Source organism: Daucus carota, chromosome 2 (assembly GCF_001625215.2).
Source record: "Daucus carota subsp. sativus chromosome 2, DH1 v3.0, whole genome shotgun sequence".
NCBI lineage: Eukaryota > Viridiplantae > Streptophyta > Magnoliopsida > Apiales > Apiaceae > Daucus > Daucus carota.
This window is the reverse complement of record NC_030382.2, coordinates 44,739,715-44,764,979: the sequence shown is the minus strand read 5'-3', so window position 1 is coordinate 44,764,979 and position 25,265 is coordinate 44,739,715. Positions and strand designations below refer to the sequence as shown.

Genomic DNA, 25,265 nt, shown 5'->3' with positions numbered 1-25,265 from the left:
AGCCAAAATCTTTGTAAGTAATTCTGTCTAATCAATCTTTTCTAATGTTGTCTTGAGATCCCTGTCATACGATCGACCCTTTCTGTGAATCACACAGAGAGACTGAGAGAGAGAAACAGCGAGAGAGAGAGAGATTTCCCAATGGCTGCTCCATTCTTCTCTACATCTTTACAACCTTTTGTATATCAGGTACTCCTCATTAATTCAATACATTTATCTGAATCACTATATGTGTGTATATGTATCATAATTCAAATAAAAATTAGAGGTATTGGAGGTTGTTTTGCTTATTTCACTTTTGCGCAAGTCTCGTAACACATATGATGTATTTATTTGGAATTTTTGACAAGTGCTTGATAAAATTGTGTTGATATGTGTGTTTGGTCAGTACCCTATATGATGTTGCAAACTCCAATTTAGCAGATAGCAAGGATTTGAATATGAATTTTTTGTATGTTTGCATTCCCGGGGTGATTCTATTGGTGAACTTGCTCAAGATTTTGCTTCGTAAATGAATTGATCCTTTCACCTCATTGATCTGGTTATTTGGTGTAAGAAATTACTTCTTATCTATAGGATCATACCAAGTTTTGTTTGACGTGGACCTGTAACCTGTTCATCTCTAATTTTTTCGCATTGACTGTACTATTATAGACATAAGTGATTTTGATTATGTCACTAATGGAATGTTGGTTACCGCCCCATCATAAAATATTTAAGTGTATTTTTTTTGCCCACATCCTTAGCCAGTGTTATTAAAAGCGCGCTTATGCAATGCGCATCGCTTCGGAGATGCGATGCACCTTCGATGATGCGCTCACTTTTAAAGCGTCATTATGTGCAGTTCAAAAGTGCAAGATAAGCGCGCTTGTGTTAAAATGAGTTAATATTAAAGAAAATGAATAAAAAAAACCCTACGGACCTTGTAGCAACTGACACTAATAGATACAAACCAGATATACATACAAGGACGAGAGATATCAAATGGGAGAATGAATAAACTCATCTTTTCATGATTCTTGCATATAGATATACACACATTTAAAATACACATCTTGTATACACTAATATATTAATACATATAATTGCTGTATATACACATATAACTTGAGGATGATGAAGAAGACTTTGTTGAGGATCCGAATTTTATTAGTGAAGATGATGATTTTGTGAATACTGATGAAGACGACGAAGAAGAATGACTTTGGAATTCTTTGCTACTCTGACTTTAAATTGTTTTACTTTGGGTCTAAATGATGACGAATTTGGTTGTCTTATCAATTAAATGTCTTCTTATCTATTAATTAACAATATTCTACTTATATATCATTTATATATGTATATTTATTTGTCTTTGATGAATCCGCATATTTCGCATTGCGCTTATGCTCCAGGGCGCCTTTATGCTTCTGTGCGCATATGGCATTTAATAACACTGTCCTTGGCGGTATGTCAATCATGTATCTAAAAAAGAGTGATTTATGCATCCCGAGTTCAAATTATTTGACACGCATGTGTCTTCTATTTCATAACCTAGATTATTGTCACTACATGTGAGGTCAAGCCTCAAGATCAAATTAGCTGACCTTGTAAGTCACAAAATATCTATGTTCCTTCAACTATTCTAAAGGGACATGGGAATGGTAAGAGTCTTCCTTTGATTACATTTCCAAATTACTTTTATGCAATCTCAAGGAGCTGAAAGATGTCTTTCACTTGTGATATTTTTCAACAGAGTTGATAATAAACTAAATATTTAATAGAGGTGGATACTTTCAAACTTCTAAACTCTTGCAGCCAAATGATGTTTCTCATCATAATTATAAATCATTGGCCACTCTACATAATTTTCTTTGCTTAATCTGAAAGTTCAAGTTAAAAATACTAAGCAGTTACCACCAATTGCATAACGTATTTGGCATCTGCATGAGTCCTGTTCAACCATTAATAATGCAATGTTGGCTTCAGGTCTATGTGATCCTTTTTTAGTCTTTGTTAAAAATTCTACTTTTCTAGCAACTTCGCTACTTTCAAGATATCCACCATTTTTGATATACGAGTAGCTGTCCAGTCAACTCAGCTCAATTAATACGTTTCTTCTGTTTTTCTCTTCCTGTCTTTGCTTATTTATCACGTGTTCTACTAGGTGGCGGTTGTTTCAACTTAATTACCAAATAATAAAAGACTCATAACTCTGAGTCCTGGATATATTCCACGCTTTTCTGTTTATTAGATTAAAAAATGCTACTGTAAGCGAATTTGCGTTTTATTTGATTTTTATCCAACTCAGTACTTAACATCAATAGACAATAAATGCTAAATATACTTTCCTAGAAAAAAATATAATCTAGCATATATCTTATTAATATTTGTAATCTGGCCAAGTCACAAAATTGAGCTATATTTTTAGTTTACTTTTTCATTCCGAGTGTCCAATCTTTTCCTGGCCTTTACTGTTTATTCAGATCATTTTTCTGTACTTTTTGTCCTGGACTCATTGTAGTACTATAAACTGTAGAGTCCTCAAGATGCTGTAACAGCTTTCCAAATTTTAGGTGGAGAAGCTCAGATAGTTCAGGTATCAACAGACTATATATATTACCCCTGTTCGGGTTATATTAAACTGTGAACCATTATCGAATTTATTTTGTTCTGTTTGTTTCTCTCCATGGAACCAGATCATGTTGAAGCCGCAAGAGAAGGTTATAGCAAAACCAGGTAAATTGCTTGTGCATGATAAACTGTCACTTTTTGCTTCTTTTCTCTTAACTAATAACTCTCTATCAACTTCTAGAGCAATACAGGGATTATACTTTAAATGTTGCTAGCAAGTGTGAAGGAATTCTGTTGCTATATCAATTTCAATGGGCGTTTAAATGTAGAAGTACCTATTGATTATTTAAATTAGACTAGAGGATATTTCTCGTCCTTATTTACCAATGGTTGAGGACTAGAGGATATATGTGTTTAAGTATTTAAATTTCTTGTACTTGACCTTGCCAAGAGAATTTAAAATCTTATCTTTATGCTATGTGTAATATTGACGTTCTCACTATCTTTATTTTTGTTATGATTCTTGAAACCGCCATTAAAATAATAATTGAACTAAACTAACCATATATGTGTGTGTGTGTGCGCGCGCACGCGCATAATATCTTACTTTTAAAGGACTGCAGTCTTTCCAGTGCAAGAGTGACCTCACATCTTTTCATTACTAATTATATCACAGGTTCTATGTGCTACATGTCTGGGGAGACTGTAATGGAGAATGTTTTTGTCCCTGAAAATGAAGCTGGTGTGTGGCAGTGGCTTTTTGGAAAGAGTTTGAGTAATATTGTTTTCCACAATGCTGGCGCGACTGATGGTTTTGTTGGAATAGCTGCACCTTCCCTTGCAAAAATTCTTCCGGTTTGTATATTTTTAATTTTTTGGCTTGGCATTTTACTAGCTAAAAGCAACTTTTGAAAATATAAGGCACAAACAGCATTTAAAAACAAAATAAAATTATAATTGCAGATTGATCTAGCATTGTTTGGAGGTGAGATGTTATGCCAGGTAATTTGATAAACATCTTCTTTTTTGTTTTTGGAGAGATTGTTTCCATATATCCCATACTTATTATTACTGAACCTACTTAAGTGTCAGTGTATTGGATTCTTAAGCTATGTGACATTACCCTGTATCTCAATTATTTCAAATCTGAAAGAGAGCTTATAGTTTGACTTGACGTCTATTAAATTGTTGATATATTTTGTAGCCAGATGCATTTCTGTGCTCCATCAACGATGTGAAAGTCAACAATGCAGTTCATCAAAGGGCACGTAATGTTGTACCTGGTGTAGAGGTCAGATGATTGTCTATGTGTCTTAAAAAATTTAGAATATCCTTGCAGTATTTAACAGTCTTGGTCCAACTGATATTATCTGATAATTATAGGGATTCCTGACACAAAAATTATCTGGCCAAGGACTTGCATTCATAGTTGGTGGTGGATCAGGTATAATTCCTATATCACCATATATGTAGTATGAGAACACATTAAGGCTTTATTTGGCATCCTAAAAAGAGAAGAATTTGGGTTTGGGCCTGTTATATACATAAAACATAGACTCGATTTTGAGTTGCAAGGCATTCTAGGTGTCCCATTGTTGTAAGTTTTACCCAAAGTTAATTAGGCATTAAATTTTCAATATTTACCTTTCTCATTGGCAATAACTTTAAACATTAAACGATAGTGACTTTGATAAACTTTAGCATTCCAACATGTTTACTCAAGGGATCTTCTTGTTAATAATTATTGCAATCATATCCCACTAGCATCTGATCTCTAAAAATGTACTTTCTCTGCAGTGTACACAACAACTATTTATGTTCTAATCACTCACTATAGAACACTGCATGTAATTATCAGGAGTTTTATTTCTTTGTCTGGTTTTAGTTGTGCAGAAAAGTCTTGAGGTAGGCGAAGTCCTTTCGGTTGATGTGTCCAGTATAGTTGCTCTGTCAGGAACAGTGGATGTGCAAGTCAAATTTAATGGTCCTATGAGAAGGGTGGTGTTTGGGGTAATTTTCTTACGCATCCAGTATACTATTGTTATTACTTATCTTATCTTCCTTTCATATCCACTGGAGCGAAGACATGCATTATATGCTTTTTTTCTCGACCCACGCATATGCTACAGTTCTAATTGTAGCACTTGAGAATATCTACACGGCTTGTTGCCATTGATCTCTAGAATATGACTTGGGATTTGGGAAAACTCTGGATTTGCATTAGAATTGTGCATAATTCTTTTGTATTGTAGTAGTTGAATCCTCATCTCATTTTTTGCTTGTGGTGCAGGGTGAGAATGTAGTAACAGCTGTTCTAACAGGACCTGGTATTGTTTTCATGCAAAGCATGCCTTTCCATAGGCTGTCTCAACGCATAGCTAGGTGATGTCTTGTAACCCTTCTGAAACATTTTCTGTGTTGGTGTGTTTCTTCCTTGCTTTATTCTGATTCTGGATGTTCTCTGTTCTTTACAGGGCGGTTGCATCTCCAAACATGAGAGACAACCCGAAGTTCTTCTTTCAGATAGCCGTTTTCTTCTTACTAGCATATGTGGTCATTCTGTCGTCCTTGATCTTGACTGACATATGATATAGTTAGTGTCTTTTACTTGAATTCTCATAGAGTACGTGACGTCTCAGAAAGCCTTCTGTAATTGATAGCTATCCCCCGCCCCCTCACTATCCAAAGTTTACTTCTAGAATGGTATAAGATTTGTTGATTTGATGTTATTTGTGGAAATATATACAGGCACAGGAATAGTAAAAGCTGATTTTATGTGATGTGTTTTTTAAATGTCTAGATTTCATCATTTCGTTACAGTGGAAAAAATAACAACCTTTTTGGTTTATATTTAACAAGCTTAACAATTTTTTCTAAAGATAAAATGAGATAACTTATCACCAAATGCGTATATACAGGAACTACTTCGAGTTTTGTTATTTTTGCTGTTGGCATGTTAGAAGAACCATCTTAGTCTTTAATGATGTTTGTAAAAATTCATATAATTTCAATTGTCCTATTTTTTTTAGACAAATCATCATCCTTTTTAAATGAACTCATGGCACATAATTTTTAGTTATCTGCGATCCTAATATATTTATATATATATTTTAAGGAGCCCAAGTTTCGAAAAAAAATTATATTAGTTTATAACCTGCTCAGGGTTGCAGAAGAGAAGCTGGTGTTTGATCGTTGGTGGTGTAATGGCAGTTTGTTATAAGTTTAAAAGTGCTAAAGATTATGATTCCATTTCGATACACGGCCATTTCATAACACTGGCTGATTTAAAAGAGCAAATATTCAAAAACAAGCATTTGGTACTGATATTGATCTGCTTTTTACCAATGCTCAGACTGATGAAGGTTTGTCTGAATCTTTCAAATTTGTACAAGTAAAGTTTGCTTTTCAATTCATGCACACACAGTGAATGTATGTGCTAATATGTGTTTGACAATGACTGTGAGAAGTGGCCGCGCAAACTATAGAGTGTACCATCTTCTCTATCAACTGATCTTATTGCTATCCTGTTGTACATTTTTTTCCTGTCTTCCAATCACAGAGTACCTTGAAGAAGGAATGATGATTTCCAAGAATACATCTGTTCTAGCACGCCGTGTCCCTGGGCTGCCTTGTAAGCCTATTGTAACCACTCCCCTAAGCTGTCTGCAACTTCAAAGCCGGAGGATGTACCTCCACCTACATATGAAGATAATATGAAGATTAAGAAGATGAGAGAGAGAACCAGGGGAAATTGTTAATGAACCAGGGGAGTTTCCTACCCCTTCCCTATGTTTCAATATATTTGTTTTAAGAAAGGATTGTACTCGTCTTAAAGGATTACTGTATTAGTCTCTCATATTTCTTCCTGTCAAAAAAAAAAAGTCTCTAAAGTCATAACTATATTCTAGTTATTCCCTGTAATATTGTTGGTTAATGTGCATGATTACTAATAAGCATATAGGAGTATTTTATTATGGGTAATATCGCCAAATAACAGCCACTATTGTCATTTGCTTTAATATTGGAGGAAGTTGATTGTATAACTCTAAAGCAATTGTATCGAAACACAGTGAAGAGCACATTTTTTGTTTTGCAAACGAAAACTGTAAGAACATGGCTTTTTATATTTACATTCTGAGGTTTCCATGTTCAATGTCCTAAAAGCAAACAAAACTTACCCGGTAGAGATGTTCAATATCCTCATTATTCATAAGCACTTTTAAGCTATGTTAAGGTTCTGCCCTGGTAGCTCAGAAGGAAAATTAAGTCTGTGAAACTTTAAAGAGTTCCAGCAATATAGCTTTCTTTTAGATTTTGTAATGCTTGTCGGATAGAATCTTCATCTTGGCTGGAATATTTCAGACATATTAGCTGTTGTGCAACACGGTACGCCTTTTGGATTCCATGGTACTGCTCAGAGTTCACCCCCATTCTCTTCGTTTCCTATGCATGGAGGAGAAAAGATAATATATACTAAAAAGAATGTCATTATTTTACAATATAAACGCCTACCCAATTCTAGATACCTAAAGAGGTTTTGCAGCAATGAACTTGCTTTCTTTCACATTTCTTGGTACAAATTGAGAAATCATTGCTGCCTAAGTTTAAAAACTACATGCAGTCAGTTTAAGCCGATAATTTTGTTTATGCATTCATACAGTCTTATCACAAAGCTGAAGAAAAAATACATTCAGTTTCACATGAACAATACCTTATTCTACAGGCTACAAATCTAGTATGTATACCCCTATCCTAAAACTCAGGAAAACTGGTGCCAGCTATGGAACCAGACTTGGGTTTTCAAGTGTGTGAACATAGTTGTCTGAAAATCTAATGAACATTCCAAAAATATCTCATCAGCAAGGAATATAATTCACCTTTGATGTAATCTGTGATGTGATGCTTCTAGCAGTTTCTATCACTGAGCCCGGCAACCCTGCCACTCCTGCTAACAATAGACCATAGTGTGGTACATGCCGCAGGCCATCCTTCAGTTGAAACTGATGATGTGAATCAGAGTAAATAAGAATCCTCCAAAAAAGCAACAATATCCGGGGAAAAAGTAAATATAAAACATGCAACATGAACTACCTTAAAATCCAAACGATTGTTTTTCACTTCAACATGAAAATGAAGAATATTAACATTAGGGTAGATGGTAGCTAATTCTGATAGGTTCTCCATATGAGTTGCAAATATAGTATACCTGAAAAGCAGTCAAATCACTCAGATGAATATCTTAAGGGGCAATCAAGAGCAGGAATAATAATTCTACTATGTAGGTCTGGAATAAATATACAAGTGAGAAAAAAATTGCTACCCTCCTGCAAATATTTTTCATCTTATGACTAATATGTATTTCCGTACACAGAATCAAATGTTCAATATATCATGTATATTGTATATAGTCCTATTTCGCTTACAATGCGTTGATTCATGTAGTCGGTTTTGGTATTGTTATTTCAATAAACTATTTTCTTATATATATCTCATCATGTACTTCATCTCTTAAAATCATTTTTCACAAACTGCTTATTAAATAAAGTCATATTACTTGGAGAAAATTAAATGCATTCAGACAAGAAAATCTTAAGTTACCAATACCCAGATCATTTTTGTTGAGTCGACGACTAGTCGACTAGTCATAAAGTCGGGAAAGAAAATAAGTCGAGGAGCGACTCGATATAAAAAGTCATCCATGGGTTTTACCCGACCCAATTAGGACTTTTTTTTAACTATACTTACGAGACATGAAATAGAGTTTGCACCTCTCCTCTTAAACTTATCTGCAGCGGCGACTTCATCTCCTTCTCAATTGGCGGCGGAGGCAATCCGGTAAGCTCTGTTTATCAAATAAATTAGGCTTTGATATTTTCCGGCGACGGCGGTGGCGACAGCCCGGGGGGGGGGGGGGGGGGGGGGGGGGGGCCATATTCCTAATGTTGATGGATGATTATGTTTGATTAGTTTATTTCACTCATCTATTATGTTTTTATTTGCTTAGGGATGCTCGACTTATTGTCTGTTACTTTTTATTTAAAATATGAAATTGATGTGTTAGTATCTATATCATATAATCTTCACTAAATATATATATGTATATCACGACTTGTCAAATTTTTTTGACTAGTCGGGCGACTTGTCGACTAGTCGATTTCAAGGTATCTAGCTAGGCACCGTAATAACCATTACCCAGATAGAGTCAACTGTAGGCATCATCTTAGTGTAGACATATTACCAAGTCTGAAATTAAGCTCTATGGACGATCTGAGAGCATAAGTAGCTATCCTCAAAACTAATTCTTTTACTAATTTATTATTTAAACAGGGGGCTTCTCATGTCAAGAATGATCAATGACAGGAGTCCTAGAGAAATGTCTCAAAAGTTAAATGTATATCACATCTATGTATTGGTGACATGTGTGACATGTAGCCACCAAGATGTTTACCAGAATGCGTGAATGTCATAGGTAAATTGCAACATACTCAGAAATGAAGGACCGTTGGCATCACATGTTAAATCTGCTAACAGATAAGAGTGAGGTCATGGAGTTACGCTTTTAGTGACAATAGATGTTCACAGCAGCTCCATGCAATTGCAAACCCATCGGAAGAAGAAGTGGCCCTACCCAGTTCATCCATCACAATCAGACTCCTGTGTTCATCATACAATTCCAGTTAAAACCATTCACTTAAACATCTCATAGAAGAGAATCAGAATAATGTTGATATAATTCGTATACCTTTCTGAAACATTCTGCATAATAAAAGCTGTTTCCTTCATCTCAGTCATAAACTGTAAAATTAAGCTTTCTTACTATCTCAGACAAAGTAGTCATGTTTCTCAAGCAGTTTATAGACACAATAGAACTTTCATTTAACTTCTAAGAAAAAAAATAGAAAATGGAAGAGTGATATGTCTGTTTTGCTTAGCAACATGAAAGTAAATTAACTTTTTTGGCCTGTTTGTGTAAAAAGTAACACCAACTTTTTTGGCAAGTCACTTCCGCTTATAAGCTATGATATACTCAAGGTAACAATATACTCCAACTACATTTAATATATTAGAAGAGTGAAATAATAGCTGGAGTCTACACGCTGTCCTGCACAAAACTATATTATATGACGTCTATATATATAGTAATAAGTTTTGTGTAGCATATTACAATTTGTATCCGTCTATAGATCAGAACTACTAGACTACTAGATGTGCTCTGTTCAGATAATTTCTTTGATGAACTGGGAAGAAGTATATTGAACTACAATATTATCGACTTATTGTTATCAGATATGGCCAACAAGAATACCTTGAGTTTTCTTTAAAATGACTATTGCCAACAAATTTAAATAAAGTGATTGTTTCATCAGAATAAGGTATCATCAATACTTGTATAGACTTTAAAGCATGCATCAATTTCTCAGTTAGGTACTAGCTAAAGCTATCATTAATCACTAAATATTATGCTGGTGGGCAGGAAGCTTGACAGACAACTATAAATTTTTCATATTAGCGTCAGTTATGCAATAGCAGTTTTCGTGTGTTTTTGTTTTCTAAAATTCTTTGAGGGCAATCTTGGACATACAGTACTAGAGTTGGATTCGAGATTATCTCCGGTCCCCATTCTTGTAAAAATGCGATCAACTGCTCTAAGAGTGGCAAAGTTGGCAGGAACGTAGCACCCAATTTGGGCTAGGATGATTATTAGACACACTTGCTGAAGATAAGTACTTTTCCCACTCCTGCAGAGAGAATATTTTAATTACATTTCAGCGTACAGACAAAAAAACTAGTTTGAACCTTACTGTAAGAATCCAAACTGCCTAAAAAACGAGAAAACTACATTGGCTTATAATGTATAAGTCTATAAGATAATTGTTTCATGAATTGAGGCTAAGGAAGTTCTTCTATCATTAAGCTTGTGGTCTTGGATTGTAAGTAATTTGCTGAACCAAAAGGTAAAGATTCTTTTAAGCAACATGTTGCAAAGATCAAAAAACTTCAGGGAATGAATAACGTGCAAATGTGACAGAACCAAACTGAAATATCACTATGAAATAAGTAGCCAATTGCAACTCATAAAAAATGCTGCAGTAGGTCCATTATATGTTGCAATAGGCCAAAAAATGTCCAAGGCAACATAAAAAGTGTGTCGCTTTTTTTTTACGTTGCCTTAGGGTCCCCAGGCAACATAATTAACCCCCTACTGCAACACCAGGTCTTATGTTACAATAGAATGATATAGCAACATAACAGTGACCTACAGCAACTTAATATATGTGTAGCCGTGGTGGTTCAGTGATAATGTGATATGACAGAATTGTAATATCTAAGACCACAGAAGATTTCAAGTCTTCATTTTATGTAAACTAAATTCCTTAAGCTGACCTCCAAATAATATTGCCTAGAAACTATTCTCTACCAGCATTATGTTCCTAAAAGTAATATTTTGCTTCTTAATAAATGCTGCTTCATTCAAATTAATTTGTAACAAAACTATAATGTAGAAAAAATTTACGATGTTATATCTTACATGTTTGGCCCCATGACAATGACAACGTTTGATGCTTCAGAAAGAAATAAATTGTTGGGCTGCAAAAGAAGTGACAATAGAGAAATCATACATAACATCAGCATTTCAGATTATGAATGAAAGAGTCTATAAAGTTCCTAGTAGAGAAAAGTCCTTTCATTTCCTCAGACATGGTATTAAGGGATAGCAAAGTGTGACCTACAGTAAATTCATTGTGCACGCTCTCTAGAATAGGATGTCTTCCAGCATCGATTGCTAATGGGCCATTGTCTACAAATAGCATAATACTAGCTTTATTTCAGCATATACTAACAATTGAGCAAAATGATGCGAAAAACATTAACCACCTACCTGTAAATCGCGGTCTCGTATATCTATCAACAGGCTTAGTAGATATCATATTTGCAAACGAATTAACAATCATATCCAGAAGGCATAAGACTTCAGCAAGCAAAGTGAGTGCAGACACCTCTTTTCGAATTGCATCCATCAGTTCTGCATGACAAATGAGAAGAGCTTATGTATTGCGGTGATAGATATATAATCTAAAATACTACGCCTTTGATGTACACATACGATTTAGCGCTAAAAATTCAAAAATAATATCACCACTGATATACATTGCATTGCACAGAAAAAATAAAAAAATTTATCATGATAAGATAATTGACCCTGTAACAATACAGAGACATCATCCTTGCAAAGTTCCAACAAGGCAAAGATTACAGTACGCTATTTGCTTACAACTGGAAACTGCACCCTCTATAATCTACTACAACCACAAACACTCTAGTTTACAACTTGCTTAACACTAAAAAAAAAAGTATATGTATCATGAAGTCATTCAGTAAAACAAGTTCACCCATCAAAATATTTCCATAAAATCTAACTTAACCTTCCAGGCAAAATTCTGTCCTTATATAACATTCGCCAGCTGCAGACTTGTTTCTTACATTCAACTGCAGATTTTATGCATTAGTGAAGAAAATCAGTGTTTGTAATCATGTGCAATTATACAAAAAATTAATAATAAGTCTGTTAAATATAAGCACATTATATAAATTAGCACCATGACAACATGTAAAAATGGTGACATAGTGTTACCTCCAAGTATCCTGAAATCAACATTGATGTTCAAGGAATAAGGACCAAGTTTCCCTTTCTATATAAGAGGCATTGCCTCATTGTTGTATTAATGTACTAGAGAGTCTTAAGTTCAGTAGAACACTTGCAACAGATGCTTACATACATAATGTATGTGCATTCTGCAGCGTTGTTATGATGTAATAGCATAAAATCGAGCTTATATATTCAGATATATACAGATACTTTCTGCCCTGATTTCTCTTTGTTATTCACTCATGTCTCTCTCATAATCACATAATCCGCATATTATTCATAATATATGACAAAATCACATTTAGTGACATGAGTAATCCACATTTGGACAGTCTCTCCCTCTAACTTGATGAAAGAACAACAAATTTCTGATTGTCTTATTCTCGACTATCACAAGTCAACAGTCTCCATGTGACCTTGAGGACCTCTGTGCAGTATCAATCTTCTTGTTCAATACATTTAAACTATTGTTCTTATACAACTCGTCTCTCCCAAATATGACATAAAATCCAAGACATCAAAAATTGCAAACTTAGGTGTGAACTTTTACCTTTGGGTTCGTTCTCAAAAGGTGGGAAGTTTGAATTGAAGAAAATAGAAACAGTCATGGTACTTACTGAAGCAAGCTCTGGCGTTGAGCAATGTATATTGTTCCCATGTTTCACCACCTGAACATTGTATTGGAATCAAATAAATTAGAAATGCTAGACTATATATTTTAAAATAGTTGTAATTCGCAACCTGAATGAACTTGCTAGGAAGTTTCCCTTGTACGTCCTTTTGTGGAATACTAAAGTAAAATCCCTGTCTGTTGTTAAATGGGATCTTTAAATTTGGAAGCTTATATTCTTCACGATACTTGTTGGCGAGACTGTGTATTGCTGTCCATTTAGATTGAAAGAAGTGAAAAATCTGGGGAAAGAAAACTGATAACAATTGCAATCATAAAAAAGCACCTTCACTGGTGTCGCAAAATGTTCTTCGTGCGATATCTAGCATTCCGTCTATTCCAGCTTTGACAGCAAAGCACTGCTGCGTACGGGCAACAAAAGGAACACGTGCGTGTAGCACATCTTCGTCGATCTCTTCACCAATTCTGCAGAGAAATATATTAAGTGTCAACTTTTTCAAGAAAAACTTGGCAAAAAATAAAGTATTCATGTAAAACTACTTCAGATATTGTCAAATAGTAATTTTGTGCAGGGGTGAGGGGGTAGAGGGGGAGGGGAAGAGAAGAATCTTACAGGAAAAACCATAAACTTCCAATTTACTTTCTGTATATACTACTATCATCTTTAAAAGAGTGTACTACCAACATTTAATAGATTATGTGAAAAGCTTACAAAATTTGCATGACTTAATTGATGAAAGTTAAAAAGAGTATTTAAAGTTCGTTTAGAAAGAAAATTAATGATTTCACTATGACATGATGATTAGAGAAAATTCTTCCAATTAATTGAGACTTTTGCAAGTATGTAGCCTCCTATAATCCTCTTAGAAAAAAGCATAAAAGCAAAAGAGCATGGGGTAGAACAATTTTTTATTTACAAAATAATATATGAACAGCCACATGTGTTAATATATATACAGTATAAAAGTACAGCGATACCTTTTCTTGATGGAGGCATACTTCTCATTCTCACATACAGAATTGTAAACATTTCCAAGAAGAACGCTCTTCGCATCCTTAAGCACCTGAAGTAGAATATAGTGGATTGATTTGGAATCCGAGTCCTAGAATCGTGGCACGGAGAAGTTTAACAGAACCTACAGTCGACAGTAATGGCAAGGCATCTAGAGCTGTTTTTAGAAGAATAATGCTGGATATTAACACTTGGCTGCTTCTGGCATTATCAATGCCCAAAACTTCTCTTGTAACTTTCTTTGGCTTGAAGCAGAAGTGGCAGAGGACCCTATCTGGATGAAGTAAAATATATTTAGCTTTTATAAAGCTAACAATATATTATTTGGTTCCGCATTCATGTTATTAAAATCATCCACCTACTTCTACTTCAACCTTCATAAATATGTATATTGGTTACCAGTTTCTTTGGGAAACTTTCGAAGAGCCTGTGAGAGTCCAAAAAACAGCTGCTCATTGGTCATTAATTCATCCTGCAGTGACATTTATAGGGAGGCGGGGTGGGGGGGGGGGGGGGGGGGGGGAGAGAATGCGTCATCAACAATGCAAATGTCGTGATAATGATGATTTTAGAATCCAGATGCATGTCTTAAAGACACTATAAATATTTGAACAAGAACTTATAGAGACACTAAAGTTTGAAACCAATGCATGTCTTAAGAACACCAAAAATTTGTCCTCAAATCCAAAAATCAAATGACATGATAGTGATGATTCCATAGTCCAGATACGGGTCGGATCAGATCAATGTATCCGAAGGGGTAATCAACAATGTATTTACAAAAGCATATGCAAAAGATTGATATTATCTCAAGCTGACATATCATATAAACAATAATTAATGGGAACAAATGGAGAACTTTCTTAATAGGTCCATCTAACCCAGGTTTCAGTCTCAACCATATTATATAGCTCATGCAACTCATAACTCACTAATAAGTTGATTTGATACTATATACCTGACCATATACAATTACCATATCCAATGATTATCCAAGCGGATAGCCCTGGTCCTTGAGGGTTCGAGCCTAAGTGGAGGCAAATGTGTGCATGAGTATTCAAATTTTCTATATTATGAATGTCACTCCACAGAAGCTCTATGTATAGTATATAATCTTCTTGCAGTCTGAGGACGAGGGGAAATTAAGAGGTGTATCTTGTAAGCTCATTGCATATAACACCTTCAAAATACTTTCAAAAAAAAAAGGAAATTGTTATGGGTGTCCGCTGGAGAATAGATGATTTAAATAATCAGTAGTTCTTCTGTACGAGTGTACATACATACCAACATGTCAAGATTTAGGTCTTTATTATGTAGCCTTTCACATTGTAAAATTGCTAGACAACATTGCATCAACAGGTAAAACTTATGCATTAATCTCTGTGAATCAAAATTGTTAAATTAATGAGCTAAATTTTAAAAAGAACAATAATAAATTGATCCTATTTTTGTCATTCAGTAAAACTTATAAATTTTAATAAGATACCAATTTTAAAAAGTACATGATATATGTGTTATTCCATCATCGATCAGGTAATATGCAGAGACAGATCCCAATATTATGAGAATAACCGATGATACTCACCAGGCAATCAAGTCGAGCTTTTATGGTCCCAACATCCTTTAGAGGCTGCAAAAGGTTAGCTCGAAGAAGTCTAGTCCTGTAGGAGACACATAAACATATGTGAGAACTCTAGTCCCAGATTGTTGAAACAAGCTACACACCCAATTCAAAATCAGAGCTCGCATTTCACATCAATAAACAAAAACTGAAAATTACGGCATTTGCACGCTTAATATCCTCACATGTAGAAATTAGAATGCCCTGCACCTTCAGCGGGGAAGAAAAACAGGAAGACGATAAAAAGGAATTACAGGAAAATATAAGATTTCAACATAAAAGTATATGAAAGACCTTAAAAGAGATATTTTGATCCATGGGAGAGGAAACAAGTATACCTAAACACAAAATTGCTAGTTCATTATGTCTGGTTACAGTATAATCCTGTGCTATACCCTCTAATAGAAATATGAAATTGCTAGTCTATTCGGTCATGCTACATCATAATAATATGACATACCCTCCAATAGTTCTTGTTGTCTTCAGAGTTTGGAACAGACTTCTTTTCTTGTTGGTTGTGCCCCAAAGAGTAGATTGCAATGGCTCAATTATTTCCAAATTATGGACGCTTAAGATCCAAATGATCAGATTTACTTGTCAAAACTAATATATAAAGTGAATAGAATAAGGAGTTAGAAGTAGAAAAGAGTGTTTTCCTACACAATGTTGTTCAGGTGAACAGCATCTTATCTTCTGATTCATATAGTACAAATAACACCATATATATCGAAACGGCAAAACTGTTCACTAGTAGGAAGCACACCTAGTGGCATCAATATTCATGTGGTCATACGATCCGTTAAATGTAACCTGGGAAATGAAAGAAGCACAAGTTATTGCCATTGAAACATGAAATTGCAGGAGCGATTTTTAAATCTTTCAAGCATAGGGTACCTCGAACATGGGAGTACAAAAAGAGAGCTTCCACCCTCAGAACTAATATCGTTTTTTTTGCTTTCATGACATGCTATTAAGTATGAATTGTTTCATTTATTCCTTAGGTTATTTCTCCACCTAAACTATCTGAGACTATCCAAGTTTAGGGAGGACGGCACCAAAGTAAATCCAAGATAGTACTTGAATAGCATTTGGATTCTCATGTCTTAACCCAACATTAATAACGTATAGAAACTCTTACTTATCTCATTTTACTAAAGAAATGAAGCTCAGTTGATAAGCTTAGCGTGGGATCATGAAACTGAAACAACTTTATCTCTCTATTTGACAAGTGGTATAATGTTTGTAAAAAATATTGAGTAACAGGATATTAAAAAGCATTCTCACGTATATGTATGGAGAAGCTAAAACATGCATTACAAAAACTGAGAAACACATACAAGTAGAGAGTGGTTTGTAATGATAATTCCTTTTTCTGCTTCTATCCTGTGAATGATAGAGACAATCATCATACAATACAAATATTACATCAAAACCTAATTTAATGTAAACACGATGTAAGCCAATGGAACCTTTGTCATTGGAGAAACTTAACAAAATAACAATTGAAGGCTATGCAAATACCTGAGCTTAGACTGCCAGCATAAATATCGATGACAACGTTCATGTACAACAGACTCACACATGTTGACATCAATTATCACGAAATATCAGAATGTGAACAAGTATGTATGATACTATTTTTTCGATTAAAATTGGGGCTGTAATGAGCTTTATAATTCCAGCCATTACAAAAATCTAGCCTTGTGAAAGATAGTGATTAGTTTTGAAAATTCAACTTACATAACCACTAATTTTTATTAAAACCATGAACCAAGCATATACGCATAAAAAAGGGGCATAAAAAGTGAAACCAAATAAAAACTTTATGCATCAAGGTAAAAGCATAATATGATTGTATATGTATCTCCTGGCCCATAAAACTGAATTCTGGTATGCATATAAAGACACAAAAAATTGGCATTTGGTGAGACTGTAACTTCATGAAATAAACCAACCCCTCCTCATAAGCTATCCTTTTTCGCCAATCTATTGTTTTAAACTTTAAATTTAGTCATATGAAGAGAAAAATGACTAGCCATTTAAACTTCACTACAAATCATTCACAGAAATACACTTTAAAAAGTTGTGTTTGATATATTAAAATAGCATATCAAACTTGAGAGTTCAAAAACTAAAAACATAATATGATACTATAGATAAAGTAACTATGAAATAGTGATAGGTGAATAATGACAATAACAAAGTGCAACAAGCCCTATTTGAAATCAAAAAAGTAAAGTCCCAGTGAAGCAAATAACACAACAGAAGGCAGAAGCAAGATACTAGAAACATACTGACAAGTTAAAAAATAGGAAAATTATGTATAGAACTTCTGCAAATGAGAATCAGCTAGAATTAAAAACACAAAAAGTGTGTGTGTGTTCTTTCCATCTGTAATATGTTTAAGTACCATTTAATAGTGGCAGCAGCTGCAGCCAAACATAGATAATATTGCTTGTAATAACTATCCAAGCCAAGTGCAGAGGGCTCCTTTGCAGCTAAACTTTTTACGAGCACCGCACCCTGAAGAATCAAATTGCGAGGACGTTACAACAAAGAAACAGGCATGTCAGCATCGAAATGAAACAACAAGGACAGATAGATGCATAAAGTTTGCAGCACAACCGTGGTGTCATCAAAGCAACCACGCATCATTACAACCTGCAAGAAATGGCATTTCATTTTTAGGCTCGAAATGAACTATGAAAATCAAATACAAATGTACCTACTGCATGAAATTTGTAGGCCGAGAACTCAAATCTCAAAACCTAATGCAAAAATGTATCTACATGCCAAATTTACCTTCCGAGTTGTAGAATAGAACCTGTCTACAAGCTCTGATACTCCAACCATACTATCAGGCGCCACCTTGTTAGGAGGAACAATAATCACCATGGGATCATAGAAATGCATCAATGTCTTTGTATTCTGATACGACCTACTAGTTTCTATGTACTGAGAAAGATGTAACGAGGCTGATCTCAGATCGAAAGCAGCCACACCAACCTGTCCATAATAATTACATAATTATTTAGCAATTAGCACCAAGTCCATTACCTAGTCTCATTCGAATGAGAAAATGTCAGGAGTATCACTAACATAATATATAATCCCTCATAACATTCTTTAACTAAAGAAATCGAGGCATATACATACACTTATAGGCTGTAACTCTCCTAAATTAGATATGATCAGGCTCATGCTGATATCATTTGCAACATTAACTTTTTGATTTTGCATCACGGCGAATAGCATACAGTGAAGTATCTAATATATGCATTAGTGAAATCGATAACCTATCCACGCATTTGGTCACGATTAATATAAACTCTCTGATGAAATTGTTGACTCTGATATGAAATTTAACAAAATCGATATGATAGAAAGTTAGAAACGCTTATGACATGAATCAACAGTTAGTTCAGTAATGGACCTACGGCACTAGCGTAGCATCGCATCATCCAAATGTACACACACACACAAAGCGCGCGCGCGCACACACACACACACACACAGAGAGAGAGAGAGAGAGAGAACCTCTTTGGCACGATTTTCAATGAGAGCGACAACGAATGTTGATTTCTCAGAGGCGTCGTCTTCCATTTTCAGCTAACTAATTGCTGCCGTAAACCCAAAACAACTAATGTTCAATTTGAATGCGTGTCGATATTATATAGTACAACGTGACCTTTTACGTGGCAAGGGGCTTTCCAGCCGGACGAGACGAGAGACGAGAGACGCGCACCGTACCGTTAAGGATGAAACTGGGTCGGGAGCCGTTTGGATACACGAGATCTCCAAATCTAAATTAAATTGGGTTAAATGGCGTTTTGGTCACTCACCTGACCGGAAACTTGCAATTGGGTCATCCAACTCAAAAAACTGTCAGTCACATCATTATAATCTTAAAAAATTTCATTCACGTCACTGGCTGTTACACTCCGTTAAATATTTGACGGAAAGCTGACTAAGCGTCGTGACTTGGTTTAAATAAATCCATCGTGGCATGTACAGTCAGCTGAAGTGGCATTTTGGTCACTCAACTGACTACAAACTTGCAATTGGGTCATCAAACTCAAAAAAATTTCATTTAGGTCACTTATCATAATATCCGTTAAAAATTGAAAAAAGAAAGAATTAAAAGCTATCATGCAGCACCTTTTTTCCATCTTAAAATTTTTTAAACTTATTGACAAATGAAACAAATACACAGACATAAAATCAGTAGTTTCACCCACAAAAACTTAATATTTATTTATCTTTTATCGTTTTATATATCTTAAGGCCATTTGGGAAAAATTTCATACTTATAAATCTATTGTCATTTTAAAATATTTTTTTGGTCATCGTGAAAAAGTCCATAAAAAATTTAACGAGTTTTTTCAAGATGACCTCAAGATATATACAACGATGAGATAAACAAAGATTAAGTTTTTGTGGGTGAAGCTATTGATTTTATGTATGTGTATTAGTTTCATTTGTTAATAAGTTTCGAAATTTTCAAAAGAGAAAAAAAGGTGTTACATGATAGCTTTTAATTATTTCTTTTTTCAATTTTTAACGGATATTATGATAAGTGACCTAAATGAAAGTTTTTTTGAGTTTGATGACCCGATTGCAAGTTTTTAGTCAGTTGAGTGACGAAATCGCCACTTCAGCTGACTGTACATGCCATGGTGGATTTTTTTAAGCCAGGTCATGACGCTTAGTCAGCTTTCCGTCAAATATTTAACAGTGTGTAACGGCCAGTGACCTGAATGAAAATATTAATTTAAGAGTATAATGATGTGACTGACAGCTTTTTGAGTTGGATGACCCAATTGCAAGTTCCCGGTCAGTTGAGTGACCAAAACGCCATTTAACCCAAATTAAATTTAAAGAGTTAAGTTCTATGTAGTCCACATATTTATTGTAATAGCGTAGACCACGTATGTTCTGCAACTATTGAATGACATAAAAACATTGCAAATTGTATGAAACTTGTTATTTTGTGAAATACATTCTATAAATATAACTATTTCATGAAAAATATTGAAAATCATTTATGTTCGACAAGTAGAACACAAATGTTCTGTATTATGTAAATATGTCCTGCAAACTTAACATGTTTTGCAGAATAATGTGTTTTTCACTATTTAACTTGTAGAATGTTTAGGATTGTCAAAAATTTTAACAAAATAATGATGTTTATAGAACATGATTTGCAAAATAACACATTTTGCAATGTTTTTATGTCATTCAATAGTTACAAAACATACATGGTCTACGGTACTACAGTAAATATGTGGACTACATGGAACTTTGTTCTAATTTTAAAATGTAAATTCAAATAGTTGGGTTTTTATATATCCAATCCTAATTCAATTAGGTTGTATATATCAAATACAAATTCAAATTTAAATCTAAATTCATGAAATTCGGATGGGTTCAGGTTTATCCAAAATTTGAATTTCAAAAAATAAGCAGTGCTATGATAATTTTTTTTATTTTCTCGCACTTGAATTTCATTTACTATTTAAACTACAATAATAATAAAATATTACAAAGTAATAAGATCTTAAATCATATTTAATAATTTTTAAATAAAAATCTTCGTTATATGGAATCTGAAAAGATACTTTCATCCAAGAATATACACATTCGCATTTGTCTACATATTATAAGCAAAATTAAGTATGTTAAAAATTGAAAAAAATATATTAGTATATCATATATATTTATGTGTGTGTATGTATATATATATATATATATATATATATATATATATATATATATATACATATCTTGGGTTTTTTCCCCGGGTTTGAAGCATTAAAGTACTATATAGTACTTAAAGAGCAGTGTTCTAAAAATCCCCGATTCAACCGATTAATCCCCTGCAAGGTCGGCCATCGATTCGATTTTTGAAATCCGATTAATCCTTATATATATATTTTTAATCGAAGTATATATGATTAATTATTAAAATTAAAATACTATATTACTTTAAATAAGAATAATTATAGAGTTTATAAATATGGTAAATATATTAGTTACTAAATAGCTAATATAATAATAACTAAATATTAAATAATATTTTAATATTAATATAAATCCGATTAATCCCCGATTTCTGATTAATCCCTGAATCGGTAGCTCAACCGATTAAATCCGAACAATCATTTGATTATCTCGGTTGATTATCTTAGAGGAAGAAAAACTGATTTACTCGACGACTAAATCGATAATCCAGTTTTTATTTAAAATTGTATAATCGTTAAATTATTTTGTTTCATGTATTCAAAAAATTTATGTATTTTGAAATTTTATTTTATAAACAATCGTTGTTTTAATTATATTATAATCTTAATTAAAAATCTTTGATAATATTAACAAGATTATCAAATAATAAAAATAACAATACTTTTATATTAAAAAGATTTGGTTCAGTGAATAGTAGTGATCCAAACTGATCCAAATTTGGATTAATTTTTAGTCAACGGATAGAGTGGTATAAATTAAACTAACCCGATCATATTTAGATTTTTGGATTTTTGAATGACGATTGGAGTTGCCCATACTAGTTGAAGAGATGAAGCTGACTTTCTCCCTATCTTCTTTTTTAATAATTAAAATAGTAATATACTCGTTCCTAGACTTACCTATAAACACAAGAGTATAAAATAACTGTTGTCAAAGAAAAAAAGGGGAGTACACAACTAAAAACATTTTGTCCTACTAATTTTAAACAATATCCAACAATGCTATCCAGATTAAACTTTCGAGTACTTAAAATTTCAATCCAACTCAGCTCCATTTCTCCTGGGACCTTGGGATCTTGTAATAAGATATCAAGATATTACAGCATTAAAGACAGATCAGATAGAAGAAGAGAGACAGATTGTATTACACCGCTGGAGAGAGATGAAGTAGAAGAGAGAGATTGATGAATTGTCCGCCGTGCTCAAAATAAGGTTAAAATAAAAACTTACTCCAGGTATGCTACTACTAAATAAAGCAGAAAGGGATGGATTAAAAAAAAAATAGAGGGAATAGAGATTCTCTTTAAATAATCCCATTTCGGGGAGAGCATAGCTTAGGAAGAAAATTTTTAATTTTAATTTCCTTGTATTTAAAACTCGGGAAACATGGGGTTGGTATATGAATATCACAATTCACACCCGCAAAGAAAATTCACCTTTCAACAGGTATTCACAACTCAATTAGCCATGAGAGAACTTGAATGACCAAAAAATTGTCCAACTGAATTTGAAGATTTTAATGTTAACGCAACTGCCTGTCGCCTTGTCATGTTTTGTTCCAATTGCAACCACATATGACCATATACTGTATATTTTGAAGACATTTCTTTGAGAAAAATGCGCCCGTCTCCCCTTCCAAAACTCCATCAAATATATTCAGAACACATAAACATACAATCTCCTAAACTCTGACCAGCACATTGTGTCAGATGCAGAACATTTCCCACGAGGCCATTCACTGGAATCATTTATCGGAAGGCGGGGGAGTAAAAGGCAAACCAAATTTACTGGCGGAGACCACCACAAGTAAACAAGGTTAAAAAAATTTACAGACCACATGGTCAATTGTAATTAACAAGAACTTTAGTAACAGAAACATTTGCCAGGAACAAAATATGGATGGATGATGTGCTAAAACTGTACGGACTCATAGACCAGACACTTTATCACATTAAACTATGACATTTGGTGACTAAAAACATCACATTTTATTGAACATGCTGAAAAACTGCTTTTGCGATAATAGAACACCAATAGAAGTACACAAAACAGCAACATTATAAAGGAAAGTCAATTTCAGATAAAGGTTATAATAATTCACTTATAGACACAAGAAATTATGAGCAAAGATCCTATCTCATTGCCAGCATAAAAGGATTTAGGGATAGCGCATATAACCCAAAAACATAATGATTCAAGGAGATGCATCTAAACCGAATGCAACTATGCAAGTAAGCAATCAATTATTCTACATGGCTGTATTAAACTGCACATATTCTGCTTGCATTTTGCTCTCTTTAAAGAGATCTAGTACCAATTAACTAAATAACAAATAAAAATAATATGTTAAAAGATGACAGAACTCTGTATCAGCCAAATTCCCCAATACAGCGTCGCCCCAGATTTTTCATTGAAAGATTCTATTACACAGTCAACCAATGTAAACATTACATTGATATGGCAATCAAATGTCATCATCAAACAACTTACACATAGATGCGCCATTTATCTGGTTTTCAATGAGTTAAGAGACTTGGAGTTCGTGACCGGCTGACTTTCTCAGAGGAATGAGAAGACTGTTAAAGATGAGACATTTGGACAACACATTTACCCTAGATTAATGATATTAATTTTTTCTGAAGTAAGTGCAAGGAATGGGAGTCCGCAGCATGTTAAGTTCACATATGCGCGCAGGAAGAAAAAGAATCAAGCATAACTAGGGGCAAAAAGGAGAAGTGCAAGTAGAAGGGCAAAGTAGTCTTTTGTTATATGAGAGTATAAATAAGAAAGAGAAGGGGGTTTAGGGTTTTTATCTAGAAAGTGTGTTATTCAGGAGAAGTTGTAGGAGAGACCGCGCCTCTCGAATTGCTGCGGAGTTGTATGAGATCTACTTCTATTAGCAGATACAGTTTATTCTGCTAGTTAATATATTAATTACGTGTCTAGTGAGTTACAAGCTGGTCTCCAGTAGCTGAAACATAACAAATTGGTATCAGAGCCTTACGTTCCGGCCGCTGCGGTAGTGATTATGGGGGCTCCTCCGAGTAATTTGCACAGAATTGAACTGCTCGAACAAGGGTTGGGGGATCTTCGCTCAACGATGGCGGAGCAGATCTCTTCCGTGGTGCAAACGGCGACTCAGGAGATGCAAAAGAGTTTGGTGTCTCTGCTGACTACGTCTCTCGACCAATCGACTCAACGGTTGGAAGAGAGGTGGGGCACGAGGCCGTGAGAAGCAGGAGAATTTTATGTTGTTGTTAAGAGGGGAGCAAGAGCGATTTCAAGAAGAAATTCGTTCCACGTTGACCTCGTTCAAGATCTCTGAAGGGGCACACTCCACCCCGGAGTTTGGGACTGGCAGGGGAAGGCCGGAGGGATTTGAAGAGGGAGGGGGTGGAAATCGTTCAATTGATTTCGGATCTGGACCGGGTCGTGGGTCGGGTCGTGGGGCACATGGACCGGGTCGGGGCAACTCGGATTTTGGGGGTCATTCGCAGTATGGCTACTCTGGTGGGTCTCAATGGAGGGCAAAAAAACTGGAGTTGCCGACTTTCACTGGGGACAACCCAGATGGGTGGATTATGCGGGCTGAACGGTTTTTTACGTTCTATCGTTTAACAGAGGAGGAGAAATTGGAGGCTGCGGTGGTAGCTCAGGATGGGGATGCTTTGTTGTGGTTCCAGTGGGAGAATGGGCGTCGCCCAATCCACAGTTGGGGTGAGCTCAAACGGCTGTTACTACATCAATTTCGGCCTACGTCAACAGGGAGTTTGCATGAACAGTGGCTTAGCCATACACAACAGGGGACTGTGGTTGAATATCGCAGGGGTTTTATCGAACTCATGGCCCCGTTGGTTGGTGTTCCTGAGGAAATAGCAAAAGGCCAGTACATAAATGGGTTGCAGGATGATATTAAGGCTGAGCTACGCCTTCTGGGTCCTAGCAGTCTCGATCATGCCATGGAGCTATCAGTCAAAATTGAGGAGAAGAATCGCTGTGCTATGGAGGCCCGTTATAAGGGCAAGGGCCTGAATTATTCCCAAGGTAGAGGTATTTCT

General features: G+C 34.7%; 2 protein-coding genes across 7 annotated transcripts; one reads left to right on the top strand and one right to left on the bottom strand.

Annotated features, from left to right (window-relative positions):
* LOC108209390 (uncharacterized) lies at positions 1-5,346 on the top strand. Its single transcript, XM_017380266.2, has 10 exons — positions 1-189; positions 2,519-2,578; positions 2,679-2,718; positions 3,230-3,408; positions 3,517-3,555; positions 3,758-3,844; positions 3,937-3,997; positions 4,439-4,563; positions 4,844-4,935; positions 5,028-5,346. The coding sequence occupies exons 1-10, from the start codon at positions 142-144 to the stop codon at positions 5,140-5,142; spliced, it is 846 nt and encodes a 281-aa protein (XP_017235755.1). The 5' UTR covers positions 1-141; the 3' UTR covers positions 5,143-5,346.
* A 504-nt stretch (positions 5,347-5,850) lies between these two features.
* Positions 5,851-19,261, bottom strand: LOC108209389 (DNA mismatch repair protein MSH4). Of its 6 annotated transcripts, XM_017380262.2 has the most exons (25): positions 19,004-19,257; positions 18,269-18,472; positions 18,092-18,127; positions 17,877-17,989; positions 16,804-16,849; positions 16,230-16,276; positions 15,927-16,034; positions 15,431-15,506; positions 14,245-14,317; positions 13,974-14,119; positions 13,812-13,897; positions 13,159-13,298; positions 12,944-13,083; positions 12,820-12,870; positions 11,979-12,042; positions 11,435-11,578; positions 11,286-11,353; positions 11,084-11,142; positions 10,136-10,292; positions 9,296-9,348; positions 9,109-9,207; positions 7,645-7,759; positions 7,431-7,553; positions 6,732-6,996; positions 5,851-6,249 (listed from the first exon to the last, which is right to left on the bottom strand). In XM_017380262.2, the coding sequence occupies exons 1-24, from the start codon at positions 19,067-19,069 to the stop codon at positions 6,832-6,834; spliced, it is 2,379 nt and encodes a 792-aa protein (XP_017235751.1). In that variant the 5' UTR covers positions 19,070-19,257; the 3' UTR covers positions 5,851-6,249; positions 6,732-6,831. The 6 variants fall into 6 exon arrangements, with proteins under 6 accessions (XP_017235751.1, XP_063943829.1, XP_063943831.1 ...); XM_064087759.1 differs by lacking the exon at positions 11,979-12,042 and having other exon boundaries at positions 12,820-13,083; positions 19,004-19,258; XM_064087761.1 differs by lacking the exons at positions 11,979-12,042; positions 12,944-13,083 and having other exon boundaries at positions 19,004-19,258.
* Positions 19,262-25,265: the final 6,004 nt, after the last annotated feature.